At 39.0% G+C, this 27,689-nt stretch overlaps 1 protein-coding gene across 3 annotated transcripts in view; it reads left to right on the top strand.

The window, feature by feature from the left end:
• Nucleotides 1–14,469: 14,469 nt before the first annotated feature.
• The window catches only part of HOOK3 (hook microtubule tethering protein 3), a 79,119-nt gene continuing 65,899 nt past the window's right edge, over nucleotides 14,470–27,689 (top strand). For 2 of the 3 annotated variants that reach the window (XM_035894426.1, XM_009639000.2), the window contains exons 1-2: nucleotides 14,470–14,552; nucleotides 23,749–23,821. In XM_035894426.1, coding sequence (XP_035750319.1) covers nucleotides 14,530–14,552; nucleotides 23,749–23,821 — 96 coding nt within the window. In that variant the 5' untranslated portion in view covers nucleotides 14,470–14,529. Of the gene's footprint in view, nucleotides 14,553–18,211; nucleotides 18,255–23,748; nucleotides 23,822–27,689 lie in introns of all 3 variants that reach the window. The other variant, XM_035894425.1, reaches the window with a different exon arrangement.

Genomic DNA, 27,689 nt, shown 5'->3' with positions numbered 1-27,689 from the left:
CCGCGCCCTTCCTGGCGTGGCTCCGGTGTCTCAGTGCCCCGTTTTTGTAACCAGCCGGCTGTGCTCGGTGGGCGTTCTGACCAGAAACTTTGAGTTCGTCTGTTTCTTTCTCTGTGATTTTAAGTAGTGCTTGAGCCTCGAGAGACAACGTTCACCTGTGAAGTCGAAGATAATAGAGTGTCAGCCTAAGAATTGCCTTTTCCCGTTTTAATGTTCAGAGCTTGGTCTGTAAATGTCTTCAGGTTGTGCTGTCATTCACAGAGCAGCCAAGGTGTAGTGGGCATTGAGCCTGGGTTTGTGGCGGCTACATAATTTGAGCAGGGACTGTAGCATAGCCATGAAACTTGTATTTCTGTAGCAGCTGATTTATTGGTTAGTTGTTTGGAACCACTGGATTTGGTTTAAGGGCTGGTTGGTTTTCACCCTGTCCATAAGCAAAATTGCCGAGGAAATACCCGCTACATGAAACTCTGGTTGTTGAAGACAAACAGATTTTCTCTTTTAGACGTTTAGGCTGTGTAAGGCCAGAGCTGGCTAGAGCTGTGATGGTGATGAATAAGTTACTGGGGAATGACAGGCTAGGTGTCTCTGTGAAAGTCAAAAAGGGATGACCAAGGGAAATTCAGTGATTATTAGAGGTGAGCAGGTGGCCTGGAAAGTACAGAAGGCCAAGGTTTTGGGGAAGAGTGTGCCCCAGTGCTTCATGCAGGTCTGGAATAAGTAACCCGGTTTGTCTTCCCTTCGCGGTCCTGCCAGTCTTTGCCGCTTGTCCTTTTGGCTTCCCATGCTTTGTTTTTCAGGTGTTGGGAATGAAAGTCCTGTTCCCAACAGAATTCATGAGGGAATCGATGTGTGTGAATCCTGGCAAAGAAAGGCTGAGTGAGAGGCTCGGCGCTAGGAGAAAGAGGAAGGTTTACTGGAGGGTGATGGAGGAAGATCTGTTGCTGTATGCCTCTAGTTTCCATGTGTTTTCATTTTAGCTGTTTTAGATATGCTCCTGTTATGCTCTCTGGCAGTAAAGCAGTTGTGCCAATGGGAGAAGCATTAAGTTTGGAAGCTTACCTAGCAAGTGATTACAGTCCCAATGTGTTCCTAACTCCTCAGATTTCCAAGTAACCAACAGCTCTTTCCTTTGCGTGTCCTCAAAACATGTAAGCTGCTGTGGACTGAAAGAGATCGACTTTTCCCTTGTATGGTATTGGCCTGTTAAGAGTGATTTGAACTATTCGTCCTACTCGTTATCCAGTCGAAGGTTGGACAAAGTTGTTAATGACTCAAGAATGTTTTGTTGAAGTATAGCATCTGTGTGCAGTAGTCTGTGTCAGGTCTGAAAAGATTTCAAAACGAAAAATATTCCAATATTCTATTATTTAAGTATGCTGTTCAAATTTGGTTTTGAGGTGTTAATATTTCAACAAAGTCGGTTTTAAAACTTCATAAGGTTAAGGAGTTTGCTAGCTATTGAGGGAAATCACAAAATGCAGAGTCAGAAGGCAGTGGCTACTTCCCTGTTCTCCAAAAGAATTCTGTGTGCAGCCAAATATAGTACAAAACAGTGGTTTATATGTGTTCAGAAGGATTGTTTTATCAACTTCTGCACATGTTCAAATGCAGTGGAAGCTGAATTAGTCTTGACAGAAAATAACAGAAGAGTTGCCGGTTCTTGTTTGTGGAGATGAAGAGGACAAGTGTATCTATATGAAGTCTATTCAGTGCTAGTGAAAATCTCCACTGATGTTCTTTCCACTATTTTTTGTTTAATGCAAGAAATAGTGATTTTTTTTGTTTGTTTGTTTGTTTTTCCTTGCTACATTTGAAGTTGGTAGCTGAAGCAATTGATTTGTTGAGCGGCATACTTTACTGTTACCCTTGAAAATAATTTGCCCATTCTTAGAAAAGCTAAACCATTAAAAAAAATTACCTTGGCACAAAAGGCTGTCCTGGAAAAGTAGACATAAAAATGGGAAACTTTGAGAGAGAAATTGAAGCAGCAGATAAAGTCTTGTGGCATTGACCACCTGTAGGAATTATTACTCAGTCATACGGTCATGTTTGAACAGTAGTTAGTATTTATAATCTTCGGTCCTGAAACTGTACCCATCCAGTGGAGTCTTGTCCTGTCTAGTAATGGTCCATGCAGATCCCTTTACATTTCTAATCTTCACACCCTCTCAGATATTGAGTTAATCGAGAAACTAGCTGCATCTTTTTTGATCAGCAGAAATACTATTAGATCCTTCTTAAACAGTGTTAGAATTAGTTAACACTTTCCTTAGATAAGTGGTGGAGTTATGGGTTATTTTTACAACTTCAGTGTTTTTGTTCGAATGTGGCTTTGAAAGAGACTTAGTAAAAAAGAAAATGAAGAAAGGTGATTTCAGTTTATTCCAGGGTACATGAAACTTACAAAAGAGGCAGTGAAGTTTTTTAGTCCTCATTGAAACTGGCTGTATAAACAAGATACATTCTTTTTTGCCTGGCTTTCTCTCAAGTCCCATAATGATTCTTGGGAAACCGTTCATTTAGATGGGAGAATAGAGCTGTCTTAATTGCAGTTTATGCATACCTGGGATGGCCAGTCTTTTCCATTATGCCAGAGAGGCTGGCTGTTCTTAATAACTGGTTTAACCTCCCAGATTGCTTGCTTCACATTCATATAGAAGTACTTGAACTGGTTTGTCTGTGTTTTAAGTAGAGTAGATAAGGCTTTCCGCAAGTCTGAGAACCTGTTCAGTGTAAACTGAATGTTTGCTCGGATGGATGTAAGGTGAGATGAAACTGCTCCTCCCTCTGCCAACTCATGATTTTAATGAATGAGAACATCCCTCAAGCCTTTTACCTTGCATGCCTGTGATTCCTATTCTGGTATCTTTAAGCTGGAGCAAACTGCTTACCTGTGAATGTGTTTTGTTTTATTCTTTAATATTTCACCAGCGTCCCCATTTTTGGTGTTATGTTCTAGCTTGGGGAGTAATCCTCAGGGGTTTTTCACAGCATTGTCACATGGATTCCTGAATAATTTTTGGTCAGGATTTTAAGCAGCTGGGAGAGCTTTTTCTTCCTGCCACTTTAGCAGGTGACCATGATGTTATTTTGGGGCAGCCAGGGTAGTGGCAACTCAAGCAAAACTGAGCGAAGGACGGGAGCCCAACTACCAACATCTCAAAGTTGGTATTTATACTTTAGCAGTGTTTGCAGCCTGCTGTAGTTGCACAACTATTACTCTACCAAAAATCTCCCAGAAGCCTCTTCTGGGACTATTCTAGTCACTGTGGTATAGTTATCCAAGTTGCACTGCAGCCAAAGCAGTTTAGAAAAATGTGGCTGTGAGGGGAACCTGCAATGATACTAAAATTGTTTTAGCATACCTAATACAGATTCACATCTTTTCTGTTTAAAACTTATGACTGGTCCACAGGTGAACACATGGTGTTTTGGTGTTTTTTTTTTTTTTTTTTTTTGCTTTCTTTGTGTCAGGAGTGCTTTTAACTCGGATATATCACTGAGTCATTTCTGAAAACATGGAGAGCTGTCAAATATGCATATAGCAGTTACACTTTAGATATATCTATACCTGAAATCAGTGTGATGGTTACAGACTTTTGCTATGTAATCTGAGAAATTTTCTTTTTTAATATAGAACTAAGATGCCATACTGAAAAGATTGCTTAGCATTGGTATGTAAACAGGATTCCTCAAAGAGGGCACTGCTGTCTGGTTATAAGTAGCAGATTGCTGTGGAGATGTCATGAACTTTCTTACCATCATTATGATAAATACCTCTTATTTTGCGCTATGTTGCCTCCACCAAGCTGCATCTTGCCTGCTTTCTTTCTCTTCCAACCCTCAAAGCCAAATATAATTTCTGTGGTAGACATGTTAAAACTTTTGTGATAAGTGAGAATTTTGTGAACACTATATGAGGCCCCTGTTTCAGCACCCTCCATTTTAAAAGCACTCTGGCCACTTATGTGGTAACAATCCTTTGACCTTTCTGCTTTTTGGCTGAAAAAATCTCACTGCGGTGTATCTCTGTCTTCTGTGTGGTGGCCTATCCTCAACTTTAAGGATTTGCCTCTGTTGGTTTGAAATATGAAGACCATGTGAACAAGTGCTGAAACAGATTTTGATTCCTCAGGAAGGTGGCTTGTAAATGCTTTGTAAGCATCCTTTTCAGAGAGGATCAAATCTGCTGGAATTTACTAGGAAAGCTGTGTTTTCTCCTCCTGACCAGTTATCTCCTTTTTAGACTATGCTGTTCTTCTTCCTTGTGTGTCTATGATTTTAAGTACTGTCCTGGTTTCTTCCAGGTGCAAAGGCTGTAGGAGACTTGCTAAGCCTGTTTAAACTCTTTTCTTCTTTCAGTCCTTGATCATTGACCACAAAGTTGTAGGGTTTCATTTTCTTCTGATGATACCATCACATCAGCATCTCTTAACCTCTTGAAGAAAACATCAGACTTCAGGAGTGGTTGATTGTGCTGATGATGACAGCAGGTCAAGAAGATAGTTCTGTTTGAATATGTTGCTATTCAGACAGAGGGGAAAAACCACTGAGCTTGCCAGCAGTCACGGAGCATGGGTAGAGGTGTTTGTCAGATGACAGCCCCTGTATCTGCTGTGACAGATGAGTAGGTTGAGCAATGTTTTTTTAGTTTTGATGACCTCTCACTAAGATGGTAAAGAACTTGTTGCTCCACCCTTTTAGGGGTAGTTGTCTAAGAGTGTTATTCTGAGTGTATCATTCACTATGTTTGAAGGAGCCAGGGTGTCTAGCACCATTATTAGGTTATAGTGATTTTTTTGACCTATTGCTGAGAGGTCAAGTAGAAGCAAGAAAACGTCTCTTAAAGGTTGTATTGTAGAGCAAATGGTGTAAGGCTGATAATAGGTGACTATGATAACTAAAGATAATAAGGTACAGTTTATATTAATTCCCCCCCTGCCCTATTTTTAAGTCAACAACAGGAAGGAAGGCTGAACACAGAATTTGGAGGTGCAGACATTATTTTGCATGTGTCCATTTTGACACAGTGTTAGATTTTCATTCTTTGTGGCCTTGTCCCAAATTCTGCCTTTTTTCAATTTACTCTGTTCTGAAGGGCTGCTCTATAGCAGTGGTACATTTGTAACAATTGCTAGTTCTCTGAAGAAAAAAACATTTAGATGCGATTCAATATGTGCTCAATTTCAGCTCCCAGTTGTGCCCCCTCATTTTTTGGGATGGGGGATTGTGAAATGTTGCTTGGAGGAGAAACAGATTTTGCTGCTGAGAACTGTGAACCTTGAACAGTATAAAGGAAACAACTTCTCTGTTAGCTTGTTAATCTCAAGGTGGGAGGTGAGGTGAGAAACCTGTTTCTATCTTATTTTTTAAATACTTAAACAGTTATTTCAAAGAGATGAAATCAGTTGTGAATTTGGCACAATTATCTTTTTCTTATTGTGAGATCATTTTGAGGCTCTTGGAACTGGAAGATAACCATATGACATTGTATTCTTCCTGGACCATCAAAAGTCTTTGCTGCAATGTGTTTGACTTCTGTAGAGCAATTGCAGGCTTTCAAGTTGTGGAGCAGGGGCGGGATAAGAAGAGGGGCCCAAGACTCAATTGCACTTGCTGCTATCTGCTCTCTTGGCTGAGCTCAGGACTCGTGAGTACTGTGAGAACTGTAATAGTTTAGAAAGACTTAACTAACCTCAGTTTGCCTCCAGCTTTAGAGCTGAAGTCCAGGGTTGCTTAATCAATTCAATTTGCAAGTCTTAGTCATTAATTAAAAAAAAAAAAAAGAGGTTATTTGCCACACAGCAACTAACACTAGCACAAGGTTAAGGCAGGAATGTGTAGCTGCAAGTGAGGGGAAGAGGGTAGTAGTGTCCTTCTTGTGGCTTTTGTTGCTAACAGCCTGGCAGGTCCTGCCACACAGAAAAGGGAAAGGGATTAACTCCTTCCCCAACCTACTAGTAGTGGTTTCCTGCCCTGCAGAGTATGCATGTGCTGTTTTTCTGGCTGCCTTACTTTGCCATAGGTGACTTAGTCATGCCTATGTGTTCCTTAGAATGTCTCATTTGAGGCCATGAACAAAAGACAGCATGGAAAGGAGGAGGAAGGTTTTGGTGGAGGGAAAAGCCCTTTAAGGTTTAAGACGCGAGGGAGTCCAGCCAATGCTCCACTCCTGCATGTGGCAGGCAAAAGCTTCTGAATGAATACAAAGCTGGAGTTGTGTTTTGTTTCGGTGGACTAGCTGGGGCCACAAAAGGATGGCAGCTTTTCAAAGGGGGTACACAGGAAATGTTTTTGGAGTGGTGCATGTAGTGGAGCAACTATTCTACAGAAAGTTGTGTTGTAAATCTGATGATAATGTGCTGCAGCCCTAGAATTTGTAGGGCTCTTTCACACCATTTAGCTGCAAGCTTCTTTGCAAGTGTACACTATACTGGAAGTGCAGTGCTTTGTGTCCTCTGGAAGTCCTGTTGACTGTTCAGAGCTAAATCTCTCAGGGTAGCTAAGTTTAGATACTTAAGCTAAACAAGTGGGTATTGGCACCCCATTCCTGGATTATGTCAGATAAACCTTTGAGTGAACTTCTTTGCCATGGCAGCAAGGTATCCATAGTTTTACTTCAAGGTATGAATAAATAGAAATAAGTTTGTGTTTAAATGCAACAGATATTATGGTGGTTTTATCAATTCCACTGCCCCATTGGTGGTTAGGAAAAAAACCTAGCAGGACTTGATCACTCTCACGTGGTTTAGCTGATTTTGTTATGAAGAATGCCAAAAGATTGCAGCCTGTTCCATGGTGGCTCTTGTCTTTCTTAAGGAATCATGGAATTGGTCATCCACTGAAAAGTCTTGTTCTGCACACCTACAGGCTCCATGAAGTTCAGGAAAATGTTTGCTGAAATACAGATCCTGGAAATGGAGAACACTTGATCTGCAAGATATGCTAAATTTAGTGATGTGCTATATGTCTGTATTACCAGTTCTAGACTCTGCTAAGTCTCAGATTTCCTAGCTGATGAAAACTTACTGCCAGCTCTCTCTGAATCCTGTCTTCTAGATGCTAAGACTTTCTTACTTTTGTGATCCTGTGAAAAAATCTTGTTTCCATGCTGATCAGAAAGTTCGTGCAGCTGATACTTCAGTAGAACTTAGTGCTCTTGGATTCCTGTTCTGTGCCTTTGGGAGAGAGTTCTTTATTCCCTCTGTCAATAGAGACAGTACTTTTCATCTACATTGTAGTTGCAAGAGGGTGGAGTTGTGGGCTTTAAATAGTTATTATTCCTTTTCTGTATTTTGCAAGGGGAAAGCTGTCATCTGTGTTCACCTTTTTTTGTTGTTGTTGTTGTTTAAGGAATATTAGAAGTATGTACAAATTGGGACTACTAGTATGCCAAGTTTTCTGGCTAACCACTAGCTAAGAAGTTAAGGGACTTTGCTTTGCCTTATACCATCAAATACAAGCTGCGTCTTGCTGCCTGGCCTTTGTCTTAATATGGATCAGTTTGGGCACAGTTGCCTGTTGCTATTCCACTTCCTAGTAGCCCAGCAGTCTTCATTCAGGATAAAAAGAATTTCACTCTTTTGTTCATTAAGCATTGTTCTGCTATTTGTATTTAACACCTACTTTTAGAGAACAATTCCATTATCCTCATTCATGCATCCCAATTCTATGGATTCCATTTTCATCTAGGCTTCCATGAGAGTGCTGAAGACAGAAGATATCCTACATTTCCTATGTTTAATGGGACATCACTTATGTTATTTTGTCAGCTCTGGGTAGTAGAGATGGAAATTTTTGCACTCTGATTAGCAGACAAAGCCAGTGGTTCACCTCCTGCAAACCCTGCCATTTGTGTTTTCTTCCATGAGAAGATATTTCCAGTCTAAGAGGCACTTTTTGAGGTTTCTAAAGTTCATTGGTGCTTGGAGGAATGTGAATGTATGTATCCTATAAATGTGGGTGTATTGAGGTAATGTTTGGCAGTTTTGCACTTTATTAATAGCTTGTATTTTTAGAAAAGAAGATGGTAAATAAATCAATGGTAAATATTACTTATAAATAAAACATGATCAAGAAGATGAAAGCTTGAAAGGACTGTTAGTTTATGGTGCTTTGTTAGGCCTCCCTATTATGTTATCATAATTTCATTTTATCTTCATCACAAATGCTGTGTAGTATTCTTTTTCATCAGCTGGCTCATCTGGCTTTCAACTGAAAACATTCATTTTCTCCCCAGGAGTTGATAGATTAGCTTGTCTTCTGGATGCTTCTGAAATGGTTAAACTAAACACCATTCAGACTTGAGACTCTGTTCATTGTATCTTAGTAATGTGTCATACTTGAACACTTTCGTTATCAGCAATTTAGTGGCAATGCCAAGATAGTGCAGTAATAACTGGTTTATGCTGTCATGGCTCTCTCATATCACAATCCTTTAGTAAGTAAGCTTTAGTCAAGTTATCTCTTCTATTTTCTGCACTGTGTTTCTGCAAAGGAAATATTTAACCTTTGAAAAACTTAAACTATGAATGAAATATTTTGATTGAGGTCTTTCATGGCTTTGACCTGTTCAGGTATTTGGGGTTGAACACAGTATGTATAAAATGAGAAGGAAATTAATAAAAATAACATTCAACTCTTTCTCCCTGAAAGAATCCCCACCCTGGCCACTAATGTAAAGACCTTGCCATTTCATTGTTTATCTGGCTAATTGAGTGCCTAACATTACAGCTGGATTGCAGAGTAACTCTTGAGATTTTAATAAGGAAAGTCTGACAACCTAAAAATCAGTGATAACATCCAGAAATTCAAATCCTGGAATAAAACTGATGCTTGTTGGAGAGCCTAGATCTGCTTTGTTTGTTTCATGCAGTCTGCTGCTGTTTTGGAAAGCGTGAAAAAATAGCTTATGGCATGACTGTCCAAGCAGAAGATAGCAGTGCTACCAACTGGGAGGAGAAAAATGGATGAAGAAACCTTTAAGTTCTCCAGAAGCCTAGGATCTGGTTATAGGATAGGAATCCAATTCTCATTATGACAGGTCTGGCTCAGTACAAGAATTTGGCATCTGAGGAAGAACAACTTTCTGCTTCACATGATTAGCTTACCATCAGAAAAAACTTAATGGTCTGGTTTCCTCCAGGCATTGAAGCTGAGTGAAATTTATTTTAGCGGGGTTCTTGAGGCTCTCATACATAACATTGAGTGAATGTATGAGGACAGAAGTATCCAACCCTCCTTAGTCTTCTCTGCTAGTTTGCTCTTTCAAGTGTTCTTGCTAATGGCTTGAGTAGTGATTCATATCCAACCCAGTGAGTCTGGTTCCTTCCTTGTTCTTATTCCTTTTAGCCACTTCTCCCTGTATTAGCTGTGTGATCTGTTTCTTCTGTGGTGATACATGTTGTTCTAGGCTCTACATGGCAGCTAATTGTAGGCCTGCATAGTCAGTTCTAAAAACATAGGGAAATAATGGGTAAATAATTCTAAAGGATCAATTATAGGGTGGGGAGTACTTTTCTCTGATAAATAACTAGTTGGAAACTGGGCATTACCTTTTGTTGTGTTCATGCATAAGGTAACCAGTCACACAGTCTTTTATCTGCTAAGAACCTCTAATAAAGATTGCAGGTATTACTACAAAAGAATACATAAAAAGTCTATTATGCAACTGCTCCAGAAATGAAAACCAAGCTATGTATAATCACTGTGCAGGTGATTATATACCGAGCAGATCTTTTGTTAACTCTTAGTGTTGTGATGGGAAAGGTGCTGGAGAGCATTTTTTTGTCTTTGGGGAGACAGAAGATTGGGTTTTTTGTTGTTTGGTTTTTTTGGTGGGTGTGGTTTTTGGTTTTCTACTTTGTTTTTTTTTTTCCTCCAGCTTTGTGGGATGCTAGATTCCCCATCACAACCTTCATCCTGGTCTCCAGCTTACTGTCTTTGAGAACTGAGTGTTTATCCAGTTCTCTGACCTTCATATTAATAATATTTTTCATGAAATAAATTTCTGCCTCCTATCCCTAGTAGCTAACAAATCCTCACTAGTCATCATATATGTAATACAGAACTGTAACTCAGATTTTCTAAGATTCTGACTTCCTGCAGCAATTATTTAGTCTCCAGTGATAGCCTCCTTCACGCTGAAACCTGCTACTCCTTATTTTAAGGTTTCTATAAAAGTTGACAGCTCACGTTCATGGCTATGTGAATCAGAGGTCTGGGTTAAAAGGGTTCTTTTCTTTCATTACATTACAGTTGATAGAAGGTGTGAACTTCTACTAGGACTAGTGGTTGAGCCAAGTATTTGGTGGGTTTTTTTCCCTTTTTTCCCCCAGACTTTTGTCTGATAGAATAATAGAATAGTTTGGGTTGGAAGGGACCCCTAGAGGTCATCTAGTCCAACCCCCCTGCAGTGACCAGGGACACCGCTAACTAGATCAGGTTGCTCAGAGCCCCATCCAACCTGGCCTTGAATGTTCCCAGGGATGGGGCCTCCACTACCTCTCTGGGCAACCTGTTCCAGTGTTTCACCACCCTCATGGTAAAGAATTTCTTTCTTACATCTAGTCTGAATCTACCTTCTTTTAGTTTAAAACTGTTACTTCTTCTATTGCTTCAGGCCCTGCTAAAAAGTCTGTCCTGATCTTTCCTTTAAGTACTGAAAGGCTGCAATCAGGTCTCCTGATTGGCCTGAAAGGCCTTCTCTTCTCCAGGCTCAACAACCCCAATTCTCTCAGCCTGTCTTCATAGGAGAGGTGTTCTGTCCCTCTGGTCATTTTTGTGGCCCTCCTCTGGACCCACTCCCAACAGTTCCATGTCTTTCCTGTGCTGAGGGCCCCAGAGCTGGATGCAGTCCTGAAGATGTGGTCTCACCAGAGTGGAGTAGAGGGGCAGAATCACCTCCCTTGACGTGCTGGCCATGCTGCTTTTGATGCAGGCCAGGATATGGTTGGCATTCTGGTCTGCAAGTGCACATTGCCAGCTCATGTCCAGCTTTTCATCCACCAGTACCCCCAAGTCCCTCTCCGCAGGGCTGCTCTCAATCCCTTCATCCCCCAGCCTGTACTGATACCAGGGGTTGCCCCAACCCAGGTGCAGGACCTTGTACTTGGCCTTGCTGAACCTCATGAGGTTCACACAGGCCCACTTCTCTAGCTTGTCCAAGTCCCTCTGAATGCATCCTGTCCCTCAGGCTGTTGTGTCAAGGCTCCATGTAGTGGTACAAGAAGTGGGGAAAAAAAAATATTAGCAGAGAAAGGGAATTAATTTACAGCTTTGGGGAATTAACAATGGGGACAGTATTGAAAACACTCAAGAAGTAAGAGCAGTTCCAGTAAGATGAGAGAGAAGTCTTCCAGGAGGAAACATATTACAATGCACAGGAAGGGCAGTGTTTTAACAGCTGTTGCTGAATAGCTGTTTAGAGGCACATACACAAAAAGTATTTGCTTCTTTGTCTCCACAGCAGGACTCTGCTTCTGCATTGCCACATTCTTATTGTTCTTCTCCCTTCTGGAAAATGAACTGTACTGTTTCTTGGAGTGGTTTAGCATTTTGTAGAACTATCTGAGAATTGTATAGGAGTTTAACTTTGACGTAAATTTGTAAACTGTTTTATGTAGGGTTTTTTGGAAGAAAATTTGTTACTTTCATATCTCTGAAGGATATGAAGAGGATATAGTTTCTTTGTTTTAAGAGCTGAATAAGTGTTTTGTAGCATAAATTTCACACCTTAATTGAAGTATTATGCGTGTATTCCTTTCCTGTGCAAGCAAAGACATTTATTACAAAATGTAAACTTATGTGAAGAAACAAGTCATATAATTAGTTTTAGTCTTTTTTTTCTGTTCTTTGTCATCTAACTATGAAAAGCATTACAGACTGGTTATCTGGGCCTTAATGACAGTTTTGACCTTTTCTTGTCTGTAAAGCATTGGGGAACTATGATGATAAAATCAGTTACAAAACAGCAGAGAGTATGCATCTTGTTTTTCTGTGTCGTGGAAATAGGCTTAGCAACCTTTCTTCTTCCATCAGTGTATCCTACGTATGCTTTTATTTAGTCAAGGAGATGTTATATATACCAAGGTACAAAATTAATTTTAAAAAGTCTGATTAGTTTGCAGTCTGTTTGAAGATGCACTAGTATTTCTTAAGTAATTTTTTGATTTGGCTATTGTGCACCAAAGTGATTTAAATCTTCATTATTTACATGTATAATATACAAAATTAGAAACAAATTTTCATTGTCTATGCATGAGAATTGTATCCTTATAGCATCTTGAACTTCTTCAAGCATAAGCATCCATGATGTCAATGCAGGTTTTTTTCACTGGAAAGTGTTATTTCCTGTTTAATGTGTTACTGAGTTTGTGGATTCAGACTCGGAATTCTCTCTGTATTCCTTCAACAGTATTGCTGCAAGTCAGAGACTGTAGGTAAATTCAGTTTTCTGGTGAAATAGCAATTTTATGCTATATCCGGCTGTGTGGTGGTTTTCACATGTGTGGGTGTTTTTCCCACCCAGCCACCCTGATTTTAACCTCCTGTCTCGGCAATCTATGATGGCTTCTTGATTCTCTGGAAAAGAAGTGAGGAGCTGTGTTTTCTAGGTAGCTCAGACCAAGCTATAGGAAAATATACTGAATCTGAAGCGTAGAAGTCTCTTCTGTCTCGTATGCCACACAGCAATTTGTTCTTGTACTCTTGGAACATCATTCATGTCTCTTCATTGGTTGCTGTTGAACTTCCTCAGCAAACATGCTCTGAGAGCTTATTTTTTTGACTCTTCATGGACATCACTGCGGGTTTTTTTTCTAATTGAGTGCTATGTTTCATTCTTCCAGAGTAAAGGAAAGAAAGGAACATTCACCTAGGTGCTTATTCTTCAAATTAATGTTAAATGGCATTGCTGGAGTGCTTACATGACATTCCAAAGGTATTATGAGAATCTGGATATTGTGCTTTCAATTTTTTTGAGAGCCTTCTCTTCAAAAAAGGGCCTGCAAAATTTACCACTGTTACATGAATTGTCTTTTATTGTAAGATACATATCTAGAGGGTATTTACTGCGAAATGGCTTGGACCAGCATTAGTGGAGTGGACTAATGGACCAGCATTCAAACACCACTAAAGCATAAATAGTTGTACATTATGTTCAGAAAAAAATAGTTGATAAATCTAACATTTATGTAGCCTGAAGCTGCAAGCTCTCCTATAGGCTTTCTTATCCTTGGTGCATATGAGTAGTGCTTCCTACAAGTAAGCCCAGGCTTCTCCTAGGAGGCGGAGAATAGCACAGAGCATTAGGCAGATACTCTCCAAATAGCATGACATCAAAACTATTTTCACAGAACTCATCCACATCATTTAAAAATAATGCTCATTTAAAGTAAATGATCAAATAACTTAGACTGGTTGAAAAGACTGTGGTGAGGCAAAAAGGCTCTTTTCCACATCAAGGGAAGAAGGGGGAAAAGAGCTTTTTGCCTTGTGTGTTTGTGCATTTGCCAATATGGTAGGGGGAGGGTTTCAGATAGCCGGTACGCTATATGCATGAAAATTGAGTTGATGAATAGAAGCCATACAGAAATTATGTGTATTGATGAGTGAGGTTTTTTGTTAAGAGGTTATTCTTGCTCCTGCATAATCCAGAGTATTACACAGCATCGTTAGAAAATTAACCTTAAAGTTGGTCTCAGTAAGTGTGTTCAGTGGGCAGTCTGTGGAGGGGAATTTGTTACAAACTAACTCATCTTCAGTCATAAGTTATACTGTCATCAAACAGTTTAGTCTTGGTCCTTGCCATTCGTCTTCAGAATAGCTGCATTTTTGAACCTTTGTTTCCATCTGAAGACCAGAGGCTTGCCATTATATGTACCTTACTGTCTGTCACTGTCTTAATAAAACACCCTGAAATGTTCAGAACATTAGTAGTGCGTAGACATGTTAGGGTTTAGCAGCAATGATCTCTCTTCTTCCATCTGATTGTAGGGAATAAAGTTTGGAGTGTGTATGTCCCTCTACATTTGATGTTTTGGTTATGGGGAGCCTATGAGAGTTTTGTGTGATCAGTGTTGCTTCTGAAAGCCTAATTTCTTACATACGTTCATTGAGAGAGTGTATTTGAATATATGCTCCAGAAGTACTTGAATGGGAGATCAGAAAGCCCAGTGACTTTCCAAATCAGAAAATGCTGTGGAAAATTTGCCTTTTGGAAAATGTACTGCTGTTACTTGTAGCAAAGTTAAAAGCTTGCGAAAACAAAGATGCTAAGCCCTGTCAGTAGTTCATTTGCTTGATTGTCATTGAATCTAAAGCTTCTTCCTAATATGTACACTAAACCTATAGGGTTTTCTCTGTTCTGTTTGCTATTTGGTAGCATATTTTTTTTTTTTTTTTACTTTTAAAAATCCCTTGACGTTGAAGTAACAGAAGATAACCTTTTCCTTTCTCCCACAGATCCAAACGTTTAATGTTGAGGCACCATGCCAGAGCGTGGAAGATTTAACGAATGGGGTTGTGATGGCCCAGGTTCTTCAAAAAATGTAAGAAATTGTTTATGTAATGAACTAAATACACACAGTTTTATTATCTGTACATTTTTCTGTATTTAAGTGTATTTTAGTTCAAACTTGGCTGGTATTCCATAAGGCTTTTCCTATGCTTAGACAGTACTTTCATCTGGAACATGACTAATATGTTTTTTTCTATGTAGTTTTCAGATAACTATCTTAAGTGCAAAAACAAAAAAGAAATTTTGTTTTATGGAGATATTTATTGAAGTGTGAGCTTACTGGAAAGTAATTTGGATTAAAACTAAGCTTACAGGAACCAGTGCAAGGTAAGGTATTGGCAGTGATCATTGTATGAAACTACAGCCAGTGTATCAGTAGTGTCAGAATTAGCTCTGTGCAATAGAACTTCTGTGATAAACTGAATGGAACTGTCAATTTAGTTGTTTGCAGAGGTGCTGTGTTCTTGAAAGTAAGTGAAGGAATAATAGCTGTTACACTAGATAAATGTTTTTGGTTTTTTGAACTTTAAGATCAAATGAGATAAAATGCATCAGTTCAACATCTCAGTGTAATCTAGGATGTTTCTGGGAACTACAGATAGGCATCTGAAACGTAGCTATATGCAGGATTACCTATTTTCACAGAAGAACAACTTCTTCTTGTTCATTAGGAACTTAAGCAGCATTTACCAAAGTCAGCAGTCCAAGTTGCGCATACCAGTTCCTACAGACCTACTTTTTTTTAAAAAAAGATGCACTTTATTCCTTTTAACATGAAGAGGGTACTGACTTGAGTGTAAATGCACATGAAAATATTTTCTTTGTAATTTATTGAAAATGAAGACTGGACAAGTTACAGAACAGATACCAATAGCTTTGTGTTAGAGTTGTTCTGGTTTGCATCAAAGAATTGTAGAAGAGTTGAGGTTGGAAGGCACCTCTGGAATGTTTAATTCAACTCACCTGCTCAAAGCAGAATATGCTAGAGCAGGTTGCCCCAGGATTGTGTCCATTCTGATTTTGAGTATGTGGAAGGTTGGAGACTCAACAGCTGCTCTGGGCTACCTGTTCCAATATTCAATTGCCCTCACAGTTTAAAAAAAAAAGGGGGTGTGTGTGAAGGCAGGGGGCATTTTTTTCTTTATCTTCAGGTGAAGTACTTGTCTTTCAGTTTGTCCCCACTGCCTCTTGTCTGTTCAGTGGACACCACTGAGAAGATTACTTGAGGGTATAAAGAAGGAGCCATCAAGTATTTATACACAGGATTGATAAGATCCCACTGAGCCTTCTGTTCTCGAGGCTAAACAGACACAGCTTGCTCAGTTTCACCTCACATGACAGATGCTCCAGTTTGTTAATCATCTTAATTGCCCTTTGCTGAGCTTCCTTATATGTCCAGGTCTCTCTCATGCTGGGGATCCCAGGACACAGCACGTCAGATTTGGTCTCACCAGAGCTGAGTAGTACCTCCCTTGGTCTGCTGGCAGTGCTCTTCCCAATGCAGCCCAGGATGTGGCCTTTGCTACAAAGAGCCATAGCTGGACTGTGTTCAGCTTGGTTTCTACCAAGCTGCTTCTCTGCAAAGCTGCTTTCCAACCAGTTGGACCCCAGCATATACTGGTGCATGGGGTTTGCACTTACCTTTGCTGACATGCATAAGGTTCCTGTCAGCCCATTTCTCCAGCCTGTTGAGGTCCTTCCAAATGACAGCACAACCATCAGGTATATCAAACACTCCTTCCAGTTTTGTATTACCTGAAAACTTGCATTCTGTTCCATCATCTAGTAAAGGTGTTTAATGGTATTGATCCATTGGATATGCTGCTAGTAGACTGGGCTCCAGCTGGACTTCATGCTGCTGCTCATAACCCTTTGAGCCTGGCAGTTCAGCCATTTTTCAACGCACCTCACTATCCACTTACCCAGGCTGTGCTTCATCAGTTTGTCTGTGATCATGTTATCCTGGTCAGGTGGTCTGTAGCAGGCACCTATAACAACATCACCTATGTTGGTCTGGCTGGTCATCCTGACCCATAATCTCTCAGCTGTCTCATCATCCATCCTAAGGCAGAACTCATGCATTCCCGCTGCTCTTGCATAAAGGGCATCTTTCTGTCACTGCCTTCCCAGTTTGCTCTTCCTTAAGAGCCTGTATTAATTCATGGCAGCAACCTTCTCTTCTGAGGCATTCCACCACGTCTTCATGATCCCAGTGAGACTGTGGCCTTGTAACTACACACAGAGCTGTGTTTCTTCCTGTTTGTTCTCCATGCTGCATGCGTTAGTGCACTAGCACTTTACATGTGCGTGCAGTCTTGCTGATTCCCAAGAATGAGAGCTTTCCCTGTACTGTTTTTCTGGAGGCCTTTCCTTATTTATGTGCATATGCTTGGGGTGACTCCACTTCAGCACTCTTTGACTATGAGGTATCTCTTGCTCACATCGTCCCACACACCCTTTGCCTGCCAACAGAGTCCACTGCTTTGTCTCTTGATGTTTGGTTGTATTTTCCCTCCTCTATTGTTCCTTGTTTAAAAATGTTCTTAGCAGGTTGGCCAGCCTGTTGGTGAAGGTGCTTCTGCCCACCACAGTCAGGTGGATCCCAACGCTTCCAAGGAGTCCTTGATTCCCAAAGAGGGTTCTATGGTCATAGAAACCAATACCTTGGTGCCAACACCAGTTCACACCTGGTTATTGACCTGCGGGATCTGTCTGCTCTTCAAGCCTTTCCCACTCCCTGGTGCAGTGGGGGAGAACATCACTTGGGCCTTGACCATAGACACCTTCCAGAGCCATATAATCACACTTGGTGCTTTCCAGGTCTCCCTGGCTGTATAGCTGGTGCCAAGGTGGAAGAGCAGAAGGAGTAATAGTCTGAGGTCTGGGCAAACTTTGGCAGTCTTTCAACAATGCCATGAATTCAAACACCTAGCAAGCAGCAACACTTCTGAGATGATGATTCAGTCAGAAGATGTAGGTCCTCCATGCCTTGCTAATGTTTGCCACTTCCTTCTTGTGCTGCTGGGTGGCTTGGGTTCACTAAACACAGATGGTTTGTTTGACAGAGCTCCTATGCCCTTAACTGCTACCAGGGCACTGAATCTGTTCTGTAGTTGCTTATCTTCAGGTGGAGCAGGAGCCTTTCTCCTAGTGAAAGAAAGAGCTGCCAGTTCACGGGAAGTAAAAAGGGGGAAAGAGGAAATCTTGATGTAGTTAAATATTTCAAGGGAACACTTTTTAGCATGCGGAAAGGTAAGATCTGGAGCACAGAATCATAAGGGCTTGAAGTGGAGAACAGTCTTACTTTCCTACCTGAAATTTCAAAGAAGATGCAAATGCTGAAAAATCTCTTTCTGCACTTAATTTCTCCTATGAGGAAGATGCGGCATCACTTATAAGAATTATCCAATCTTTACGTATTTTTTCATCAAACAAAACTGATTTCAAGTAATCTTAGCAGTCCTTTTGCTTCAAAGTAATTGAAACAGTCTTTCTACTTTTGTAATGTATTTTAATGGTACACAAAAGATGACACAATACCCCCCCCCCACCCCACCCCCCTCCAGGAGAAATGGATTGTCCAACCTAGCATTTAAGTCAGCTTACTTGTAAGTTTTCTGAAGTCTAAACATTGTTTACAAGTCTGAAAGTAAATACAACATAAATTGTGTACTGTTGCTTTTTTTTTAGGATTGGAAAGACTGTCCTTTTTTATCTGCTGGAGTATAAAAAGGTGGTAACCGTACAAATGGTGTGTTCAGTAAACTTTATAATAAGTCAGGATTTCAGCATAATGATTTGCGAATCTGTTTTCAGAGTATGTAGAAAAATGTGATAGTGACATATTTAATATGGGTATTTATCTGTCTTGAACTTAGTCAGGAGGGGAGAATTCTGATAACTTTTGAGTGCATCAGGACTTTATACTCTAGTAAATTAGTTAATGTTTAAAAAATAGCTGAAAGAGCAGATTAGTATATCCAGTGAGAATTAAAAACAAAAAAAGTAAAAAGAAGAGAGCTTGCTATGAATGAAGAAAATGCAGTCAGTGAAGAAATTAAATAAAGTGAGGTAGAGCGTTGATGAAAATTGAAAGATGTTGGGGTGATCCAGTGATCTGGATATATTTCCGTAGGAGTGTAAGGATAGTATTTCTTCTTGAAAACGTTAAAGTTTAAAAGTCTGAACTCTCTATTCTTTCTATTTTTTTAACCTCCACCTTCACAGAAAGAGTCCATTGGTACTTATAAGGGGCAGGAGATACTGGAAACAAGATGAAATTAAGACAGTGGTTTATGATGAAGAATGGTGTCAAAGTGATCCTTAGTTCAGGGAATTAGTTGCTTTAGATATACAGAAAATTTGCACAACACAGAACTGTAGGATTTATTGTCAGTGAAAGAAAAAGAGGAAGAATATTGCTTATTCATCACCTGATAAAAAATATCGGTGCCTTGTGTCAAGTGTTCAGAAGGGACCATCAGCTCTTTCTATTGTTTTCAAATTTTTTTTACATTCTTCTCAATACTTTTGGCATTCCAGGTAGCAGGCCATTTGTAAGTAAGGGCCATTCATCAGAAGTAACACCCCATGTAGCAAAACTTTCTGTAGTAAAACTGCTGGAAGAGATTGTGAGAAGAAAAGGGTACAGAGGGAATTACTGGCATCTTCAGAAGCTTTTCACTGATTGATGTAGAGTGATATAAGATGGCAGAAATGTGTGCTATGTAACCAAGCATGAGCGTTTTGCTTGCAGATTCAGTTGTTAATAAATAGATGCTGGTAAATCCGTGAAGGACACTTTCTTTTTTATCATAAAACCTTTATATTCAAATTCCAGGTTAAAGTACCATTGAATGGAATGCCCTAGTGCTGACTATATTATCTTGGAGAAAGAAGTTCAGCCTATGCTTCAGCTTGTCTTTTTTTGGTATTACTCTGCAAGATTCACTGTTCATTTGTGTTCAGATGTGAAAGTTACTAGTTGCTCTGACTAGCATTGGTATAAATACAGTAAGATGCCAGTATACAGTCAGTGTTGATTATTTTGCAAAATGCTGTACTTCAGGAGTAAAGACTGGAAGCAAAAGAAAATGTTTGAACTGTCTATGAGTAGACTGTCTGCTTAAAATCATTTAGCTTATACTTTTTAGAGCAGACAGAAGTGCCATAGCTTGCTTCTGAGCTGCACCCTCTTTTTCTTTGTGTTTTTCTGTAGCCTTCACTGATGTTACTCATGTTTTCACTGTCTGTTGTTATCCCTAGAACAGCATAATTCCCCATTCTATATTAGTTTTAAATTTTCCTTTCATCCCACTCTGGAGACTGTTTAGTACCAGGTGTCCCTCTTGTTTTAATTCTTTCTTGATGTGTCATACTGGCCTTGGTAAATGTAATATGTATTTTCATTTGTCATCTATGCACTGTGCACTGCGTAATGAATTATTCATTTGTTATATTATACATTGCAGCATGCTGCGTATGTTTTGACACATGCAGAACACAAAAGCCATGCTTTCGTATATCGCTGGGGGAGGGAAATTTTTGTAAACAGACATTTCTTAAAGCAGCTTACTGTACCGCTGTTCAAATGAGTAATAATCATGAGTTACACTACATGCTCTGTGGGTTGGTTTTCTTCAGAAGAATATTTCTGTCTCTTGGCATCTATGATGTGGAGACATGATTGCTTAAATAAAGGAAAATTTGCATACAAAATAAGATGGAGATGGTGTAAATGAGCACTGATGAAAACAACATCACATGGAGGGATACAGCACTAACAACAGCGTAAGTATCTTGTGCTCTGAAGAAAAGTCCCAGTCACCATCAGTACTATTCAGCTATTAGGCAGCAATCAAGTAATATACAAATACCTCCATAAACCTGGAAAGTTATCCAGTGCAAGTGACTGTAAATTTAGATCTGGGCTCAAGAACTTACTGAATTCAAAATGCTTGGTTCAGACAAGTCATCTCACGGTAAAGATGATGCTCCGTTCAGTTTTCTGCTGCCCTTGTTTTGTGCAGTACCTCTTCTAAATGAGCTGGTAGGCTTTGTAATCAGAGCTGCTCAGTTCTCAACCATACATTTTTCATATTTACTTTTTCAAATGCTCTAAGAAATGACAGCACCTTTCTTAATGACATGGACTAAGGGAGCTAAAGAACTCTGAATATGGTTGAGTCACGATTCCCAAAGATTCAGCAGAGGGAGAATTGTTGGCAGCAAGCGCTGTGAATGACCTAATGTCTGGAAGCCCCTTTTTAAAAGTATTTATAGAAATTCTGGTGGAAAAATATTTTATTTCAGATTTGATTTCCATTAGTTTGATATATAGAGAAGGCATTGCTGTTGGTATTAATTCTGAACCTTAATTGGACTTTGGAGGACAGCAATGAAATTATAATGGCACACTAGCAATGATTCTGAGGTGATTTATGGATAAGGAAAAGATGATCATTCTAGATTTGTTTGGTGTTGATACCCAACCTGTTGCTTTTCTGCTTGTTGTATTCCTGGCAAAGTGTTTTTGTGATATACTACTAATTATTGTGTAATCTGCATGAAGGTGCTGTAAAGAGAATTTTTGGTACTATTCTGACCACTGTTACGTGTTGATGATTTAGAGTAGATTGCTTATCAGCTGCTGGACCCTTGGATACTTCCATGAGGTTTGTATACTTAAAAAGAAAAAACAAATGGGATCTCTGAGAGAGGACTGAGTTTAGATTTATTTCTCAGGGACCTCTCCTTATATATGTCTGATGACATATATAAAGGTGTAGGTAGTCCAAGACTTCCATCAAGACAGTGAAAGCCAATTTCCGGTCCACATGTTACTTTTATTGCAGTAGTAGCTGAGAAAAGCTGCTTAATTTCTACTGAAGTACAGGCTTCCAAAGTGGAATGAGTTGGAGCTGACTCTGAAATCTTGTTACTCTTCCTCAGCTGGTGCTCTTACTGTTGAAGGGTATGCAGTATTAGCCTTCTAGTCAGTCCAGATATAATTCTGCTTTTGGGCAGTTGTTTATGCTTACCCATGTTGCCTTACAACAAATGTTGCTTTACAGTGGAAATGGTAAGAATTGGTTTATTTGTGGCACTGCAGCCTTGAAGCAGCTGAAGATGTTAGTGACCAAGTGCAATTCTTAAAATGATAAGCAGTCCTTAAGAGTCCTGCTTTGTCACTCAGCTGCATAAACACTTCGTAGATGTGAGCATGTTGTAACCGAGGCTCCCTTGTTTGTTGGCAATTCCCAGAAGACCCATCTGAAAGATATGAGGGTGCTTTTTGAACTCCACTACATGGGGCTTGAACTGTCATTTTTTTCATTACTGTCCAGGTGATTTTCTTGTGATTGAGTGGAAGTTAGGCAAATGAAGAATTTTTGCAAGGAAAGCCATTGGTTTCATGTAAAAGCTGAATGTGAGCCTTCATCTCTAGTAGATCTTGTATGTATTCAAATCAATTTCATTCTTAGGTTTACCTGTCTTCTGAGGGCAGAGAGGCCACTTGAAAGCTATTTGAAAACATCTATTTCAAAACCAGATGAAACTCTGGATAAGACATTGCTTTTTCTGTTTCGTAGTTTAAGATTCTGTCATCTGTGCTAGAACTGCGCTGTTTGTGAATGGGAGTAATTTGGAGTCATCAACTTAAACTAGTAATTAAAGCTGTTCTTCCAGCTATATGTTTGCAGATGCCATGTCAGAGGAAAGGAAATATGCCATAATCTTCACCAGAGCTTGTAACAGAATGTGTAAAAATAGCAATTGGAATGTGTCAGTAGAGAAACATTGCTGTTTGTGATCTCTCCTCATTGCTGTGTATTATATCACGGACTGCTTGCAGACCTTGAAGCATTGTGAAGAAGACATTATGGGGAAGATGGAGTACAAGAGATACTGTGCATCAGGCACAACGTGTAGCTGCAAAGTCTGTGCCCTAATACAAGTGCTGATGTAATTGCTGGTTTACAACATATATGATGTAGATGTCATTTCAATCTCCAGACACATTCATGGTTTTCTTGAGTTTTTGCCAAAAAATCTCATGGCATCTTGCCCTTAAAAAAAGAGCTCAGTCCAGAACCCTTCGATCTGTAGAGGATACAGCAGTAAATCTGATCTTGATGGCAAATGCAGCAGTGTAAGTCCAGAAATCAGAATACTTAATGTGAAACTCCAACCTGGCCTACCACCCTGACTCTTAAGAGCCTTTTGTTTACAAAAAAGTAAAGTTGTTTTTTTTCCCTGGCTATATTAACTTTATCTGTTGGATGAAATATGAGCTTTTCCTTATATTATGGTGACCTACTCCTTTAAAACCAGTTATTTGTAGTGCATTCTTTCTCCTTAGTTCTGATAATACCATTTTCAAAATTCTGTATGATACAAGGAAAATTTGACTTAAATGAACACTAGAAAATGTTAGCCTTGGAACTTGGGGGCAAGAGAGTCTTGGGAGTTGTCTTGAAGAAGGAAGTTACAGAAGGTGCTTGTGAGAAAAAGGAAGAGAGGGAAGTAGTTTCTAGAAATAGAATTATGCTCTGTAAGCAGTAGGTGTTCTTCTGTTCTTTATCTAGATTGCCTCATCAAAAGTGCAGAAGATAGAAAAACTTTTAAGGAAACACGTTGACAAAAAGATTTGTCTAGTGTTACCATGAAAAGATATTTGCAAAACCTGATAGTGTTTGGTAGATGGAGTAACAGTAGTGTGTGTTTTCAGTAGTAAGTACTTAACTTCAGTGATGCTTTTTAACTCTTCTCACTGTATAAAGACAACATATGTATTGTTCAGTCTCAAGCTTCCCATTTAGATGTTGAATAGTTGGTGGCATTGCATAACAGTAAGGATCCATAATATGTGGAAAAGTAATAATTTTTGTAACTCTTTCAAGTAATGCAAGCAAATATTGCTCCAGCACCAGCTGATAAATTCGAGGAAGAGGGGAAAACTGGCAAAATGCATTCCAAGTACAGCAGCTTCCTCAAAAGTATTAGCTACTCATGGTACACAGATAAAGCTGTGCTGTCGACGGGGTGAAGGCCTTAGAAAAGTGAGTAGTAGCAGGATTCTGAACTACTATATAAAGACTCTGTGCTGGATACAGAGGTGGTCACTTAAATAACCTCAGCCTGAGATAGGGACTTGATCACTGATGTATCCTCACAGTTTCTGTAACCCTGCCTTTAATGAATACTCTACATTTTTTGTGTTTCAGAGATCCAGCTTACTTTGATGAAAATTGGCTGAACAGGATCAAAACAGAAGTAGGAGATAACTGGAGGCTAAAGGTATTTGACTTACTTTGCTTGTCTGAGAATCTGTATTTCAGTTCTTAATTTAATATTGTATCTGAATATTAGCATATTTCCAGATTAAGACCTTGCTTTATAGTGCAGCATTTTGAATTTATACCATTTTAATTACACTTGGTTTTTATGTTGTAGTCCTGCAGAGTACCGCAAAGAAAAGACGTTTTTAGTTTGTAAATAAGGTTCAATAATTTAAAAGGAAAATATTAAAATTAATTTTATGCATCAATTACCTCTGTTTTTCAAGTGTTGAATGAAAGATTTTTTAAATGCAAAGTATGAAAGTAGTATTAAAAACCCAGAGTTCTGAGAAGCAGCTGTGTAAAAATAGCAGAATAACAAGCAATTTGTTTAAATAAAAATGGCAAAGTGTTGTTTCCTTTTACTTTGTCAGTTGTGTGTAACTACTGAGCTTTAGGAGAGGAAGTAGTGTTTTTTTCTGTGTTGTTTGTGCTCAGCATGTTTTTTAACCATGGTCTATTTGCTGGGTCATTTGTATCACTTGGTGTTCCAGTACTTTCTCTGTAAACCTTAAGGCAGTAAAATTTGCAGTGCTATGTTTGGTTTTTAAAACCTGAAGAACGTAGTTTCACGTGCAGATGTTAGTGTAGTTTCTGACCATTTTTCTTCAGAGCATGATATATGTACCTTTCTAAATTGCCATTTCCAGCCCGACTACTTGGGGAAACAAATTAGTGATGGTTTGTCTGTTAGTTTGTGTTTCCTGTAACACCATTTTGTTATGGCCAACAAAAACCCTTATGAGCATCTGGGGAAGAGCCACAGCTGTGAGATGCTCTAGTACTTACAGGCTCGTCAACACCCCTGGCTGAATAGAAGGGACTTGTTTATAATGTTTTGTCTACCAGGGCTGCTAGCAAAAATGTGGGTACACTGATGAGCATATATTGACTGGCTGGTGAATAAAAGCTGTGATCCCTAAAAAAGCTTTGTTAGTTCTACTGCTTGTAGAGCAGTTATTTAAATGAACTTTTCAAAGAAGCATATGGAATTGCAAGTGAACAGCTGGATATAAGGTTTTAGTTTTCTTTTAAAAATTTCTGTGGCTTTTTTCTAAGGAATATTGAAGTCTTGCCTGTTAAACTTGGAGAATAACAAATTGAGAACTGTTTGTTATAATAGCATTTAAGCTGACTGAAAGCAGACCAGCAGCTTCTGTAACTCTCATATGGAGCTTGAGGAATAAATTTTTTTGTGTCCTACAGATTTGGCAGATACTAAGGAGTAGCAGGTGTGAATAAAAAAAAAAAAAAGCTGAGCAATCTAGTAACTTCCTTATGTGGCTGAGGTTGGAAAAACATCAGGTCAATTTCGGTTTCTTGCTGATGTCATTCCTTGTTTTTCATAAATCCATGTAAATAAGAACTAAAGACTCATTATTTCTTGTTTGAGAGAGATATACTCCAGCTTTTTGTATACATTTTTTATATACCACTTCCCTTCTCATGACGAATACTAAAAGGCACAAATGCAATATTTTAACTCTTATTTTGTAACCAGGAAAGTAATCCTATACTTTGCCAACTGTTATTCTTCTTTATATGTGAGTGAATGCTATTAGTAATCTAGTTGTTCAAATGTGTATCAGTCAATCTGTCATTTATAGTCTTATTTGTAGGAACACTTTCAATCTGTGCACTTCTATTCATTTGTCACTAAGCTTTAAAATGTAGACAACATACTTCTGCATGACTTGATGATATAGATTTCCCTTCATGTTTTAAGAAGCATCATGAGAAATTATAATTGGCTTATCTCACTACCTCTCAAGTCATGATAATGAGCTGAATTGTGTTCTTTTTGCCAAACATGGTTGCTTTTTGCCTCCAATATCATATGGAGTAATAATCACCATTTGTACAAGCTCTCTGTATTATGAGCCACATAAAGAAGCCAGTCAAGTAGGGGAAATAAGTTAGAAAACCAAACCAAAATGTAATGTGCAGGTAGTTCTATCTTGTGGAATAGTGGTTAGGAGGACCTGGTAGACGTTAGAATAGGCCTGATAACAGCCCTTCTAACCACTGTTGAAAGAGAACACAGATGATCATGCAGTTGTTAACTTTGAAATGTGTACGCTGTCCTGTATGGAGAATAAACAAGAATATATGTCTCCTTTCCTTATTTCTTTTGTTCAGCAGTTCACTTTCTGATAACTGCAAGAATGCAGTCTTACTAAAAATATTTTTCCTGTTGCTGTACCAGTTTAAAACAGATGTTCACAGGGATGTTGTTACATTCTTGGTTTTAGGGCAGGTTGTCTGACTTGAGAGACTGAGCAATGCACAGGGTAGCAAAAGGCAAATGTTACAACTCGGGGAACTTGCAAAGCAGGAAGCATTCTCTGTGTTGCAGCTGACCAGATCTTTGTCTACCGCATTTAGTAGAGAAACATGTTACTTCTTTGGGGTTAAAACTTCTGGGGCATAGCACACACCACTGTACATAGCCGTTTATGTTTTCCCTTGGTCAACAAAAAACACTACTTCTCACTGCTGCCTTAACTGCAATTTTACGTTGTGGTTAAAAAAAAAAAAAAAGGAGACACATATCTCTTTCCTGATGTACAACTGAACACTTTAATATAGTCAGAGTTTAAACTATGTATACACTAGTATTTCATGCTGAAGAAGACATTTTGAAGATAAAACTGCTTTTATTGAAAATGGGCAATGGCATAGAAAATAATTCTATTCCAAAATTCTGCAAGAATGAAATTCTCTAATCAAGAAACAAGCAAGTTGAGTGTCAAGTTCTACAGGAATACCAGTAACAGAACAGTTAATGATTTGATACACATATGTCAATTTTGGCAATTCAGAATAAGTTGTCGACTGTCTAATGAGGCATCGGATAAAACTGACAACCTTTCCCCCCACCTCCATTCAGTGTGGTCATACCTAGCTTGGGAAAGGAAGGAAATGCATTGTTCAGCTTGATTTCTGACTTTTTCTTCTGGACTTTTCACTTTGGCATTCAGACTACTGCATCAGTTTAAAGTACATTTTTATCGATGTTTGTAGTAGCAAGCTGTGTTTTGTTCCATTACTGAATAACACATTCAAACAATAGGAGCCACTAGACTTTCTGCAACTAGTACAGTTTGAATGCCTTGTGTTTGATACAATATTGCAAAATGGAATAACCAGTGAAGTTAGAGCACAGACTACTTAGTGCTGTAATCTAAGTAAACAAACCTGATTTTTGAGAATTAATTTTGACTCTCTGCAGTAGAACAGTTATGTTTGCTCTGAATTTTTCTACAGGACAAGCTGGGTTGACTGGTGAAGTAATGGAATCTAGTTTTCTGTGTACAATATCATCTTTCTGCTACTTTCTTGTTCATTTGCAAGCAAAAGAAGCACTTATTCATGAGCAGCTTTTTAGAGTTTTTTTTTTTTTTCCTGGTAAGAGTGGAAGCCTGTCATGTGAATATTTTTCTGCAAGCAAGAAGCAGAGATTATAGGTGTTAAGCCAGCATTCATTTCTGTCAGAAAGATAATTAGCAACTGATAAATTTAATTCTGTTTCAATATACCTTTAGTTCCTAAGTCAACAATGTCTCCAAATATAAGTTTAATGTGGGAATGCTCTCTGTGTTCAGAGCCACATTTAGGGTTTTTTTTCTTGTCATTTACCTCAAGGAAGTGTCTGTATGTGTTCTTTTGGGGATTTCTTTTTGCAGAAGACAGGTTGGAGGGGAATAACCCCCAAAGCTTGTGGTACAGTCTCTCTCTAGGCTCCATTTATAATCAGTGAAGAGACAGGCTCCCACAGAATGCAGTTTCAAACAGAAACCTAATATAAATGGTGGGAACGACCCTTC

Source organism: Egretta garzetta, unplaced genomic scaffold (genome assembly GCF_000687185.1).
Source record: "Egretta garzetta isolate BGI_Z169 unplaced genomic scaffold, ASM68718v1 scaffold585, whole genome shotgun sequence".
NCBI lineage: Eukaryota > Metazoa > Chordata > Aves > Pelecaniformes > Ardeidae > Egretta > Egretta garzetta.
This window is presented reverse-complemented; position numbering and strand designations above follow the sequence as displayed.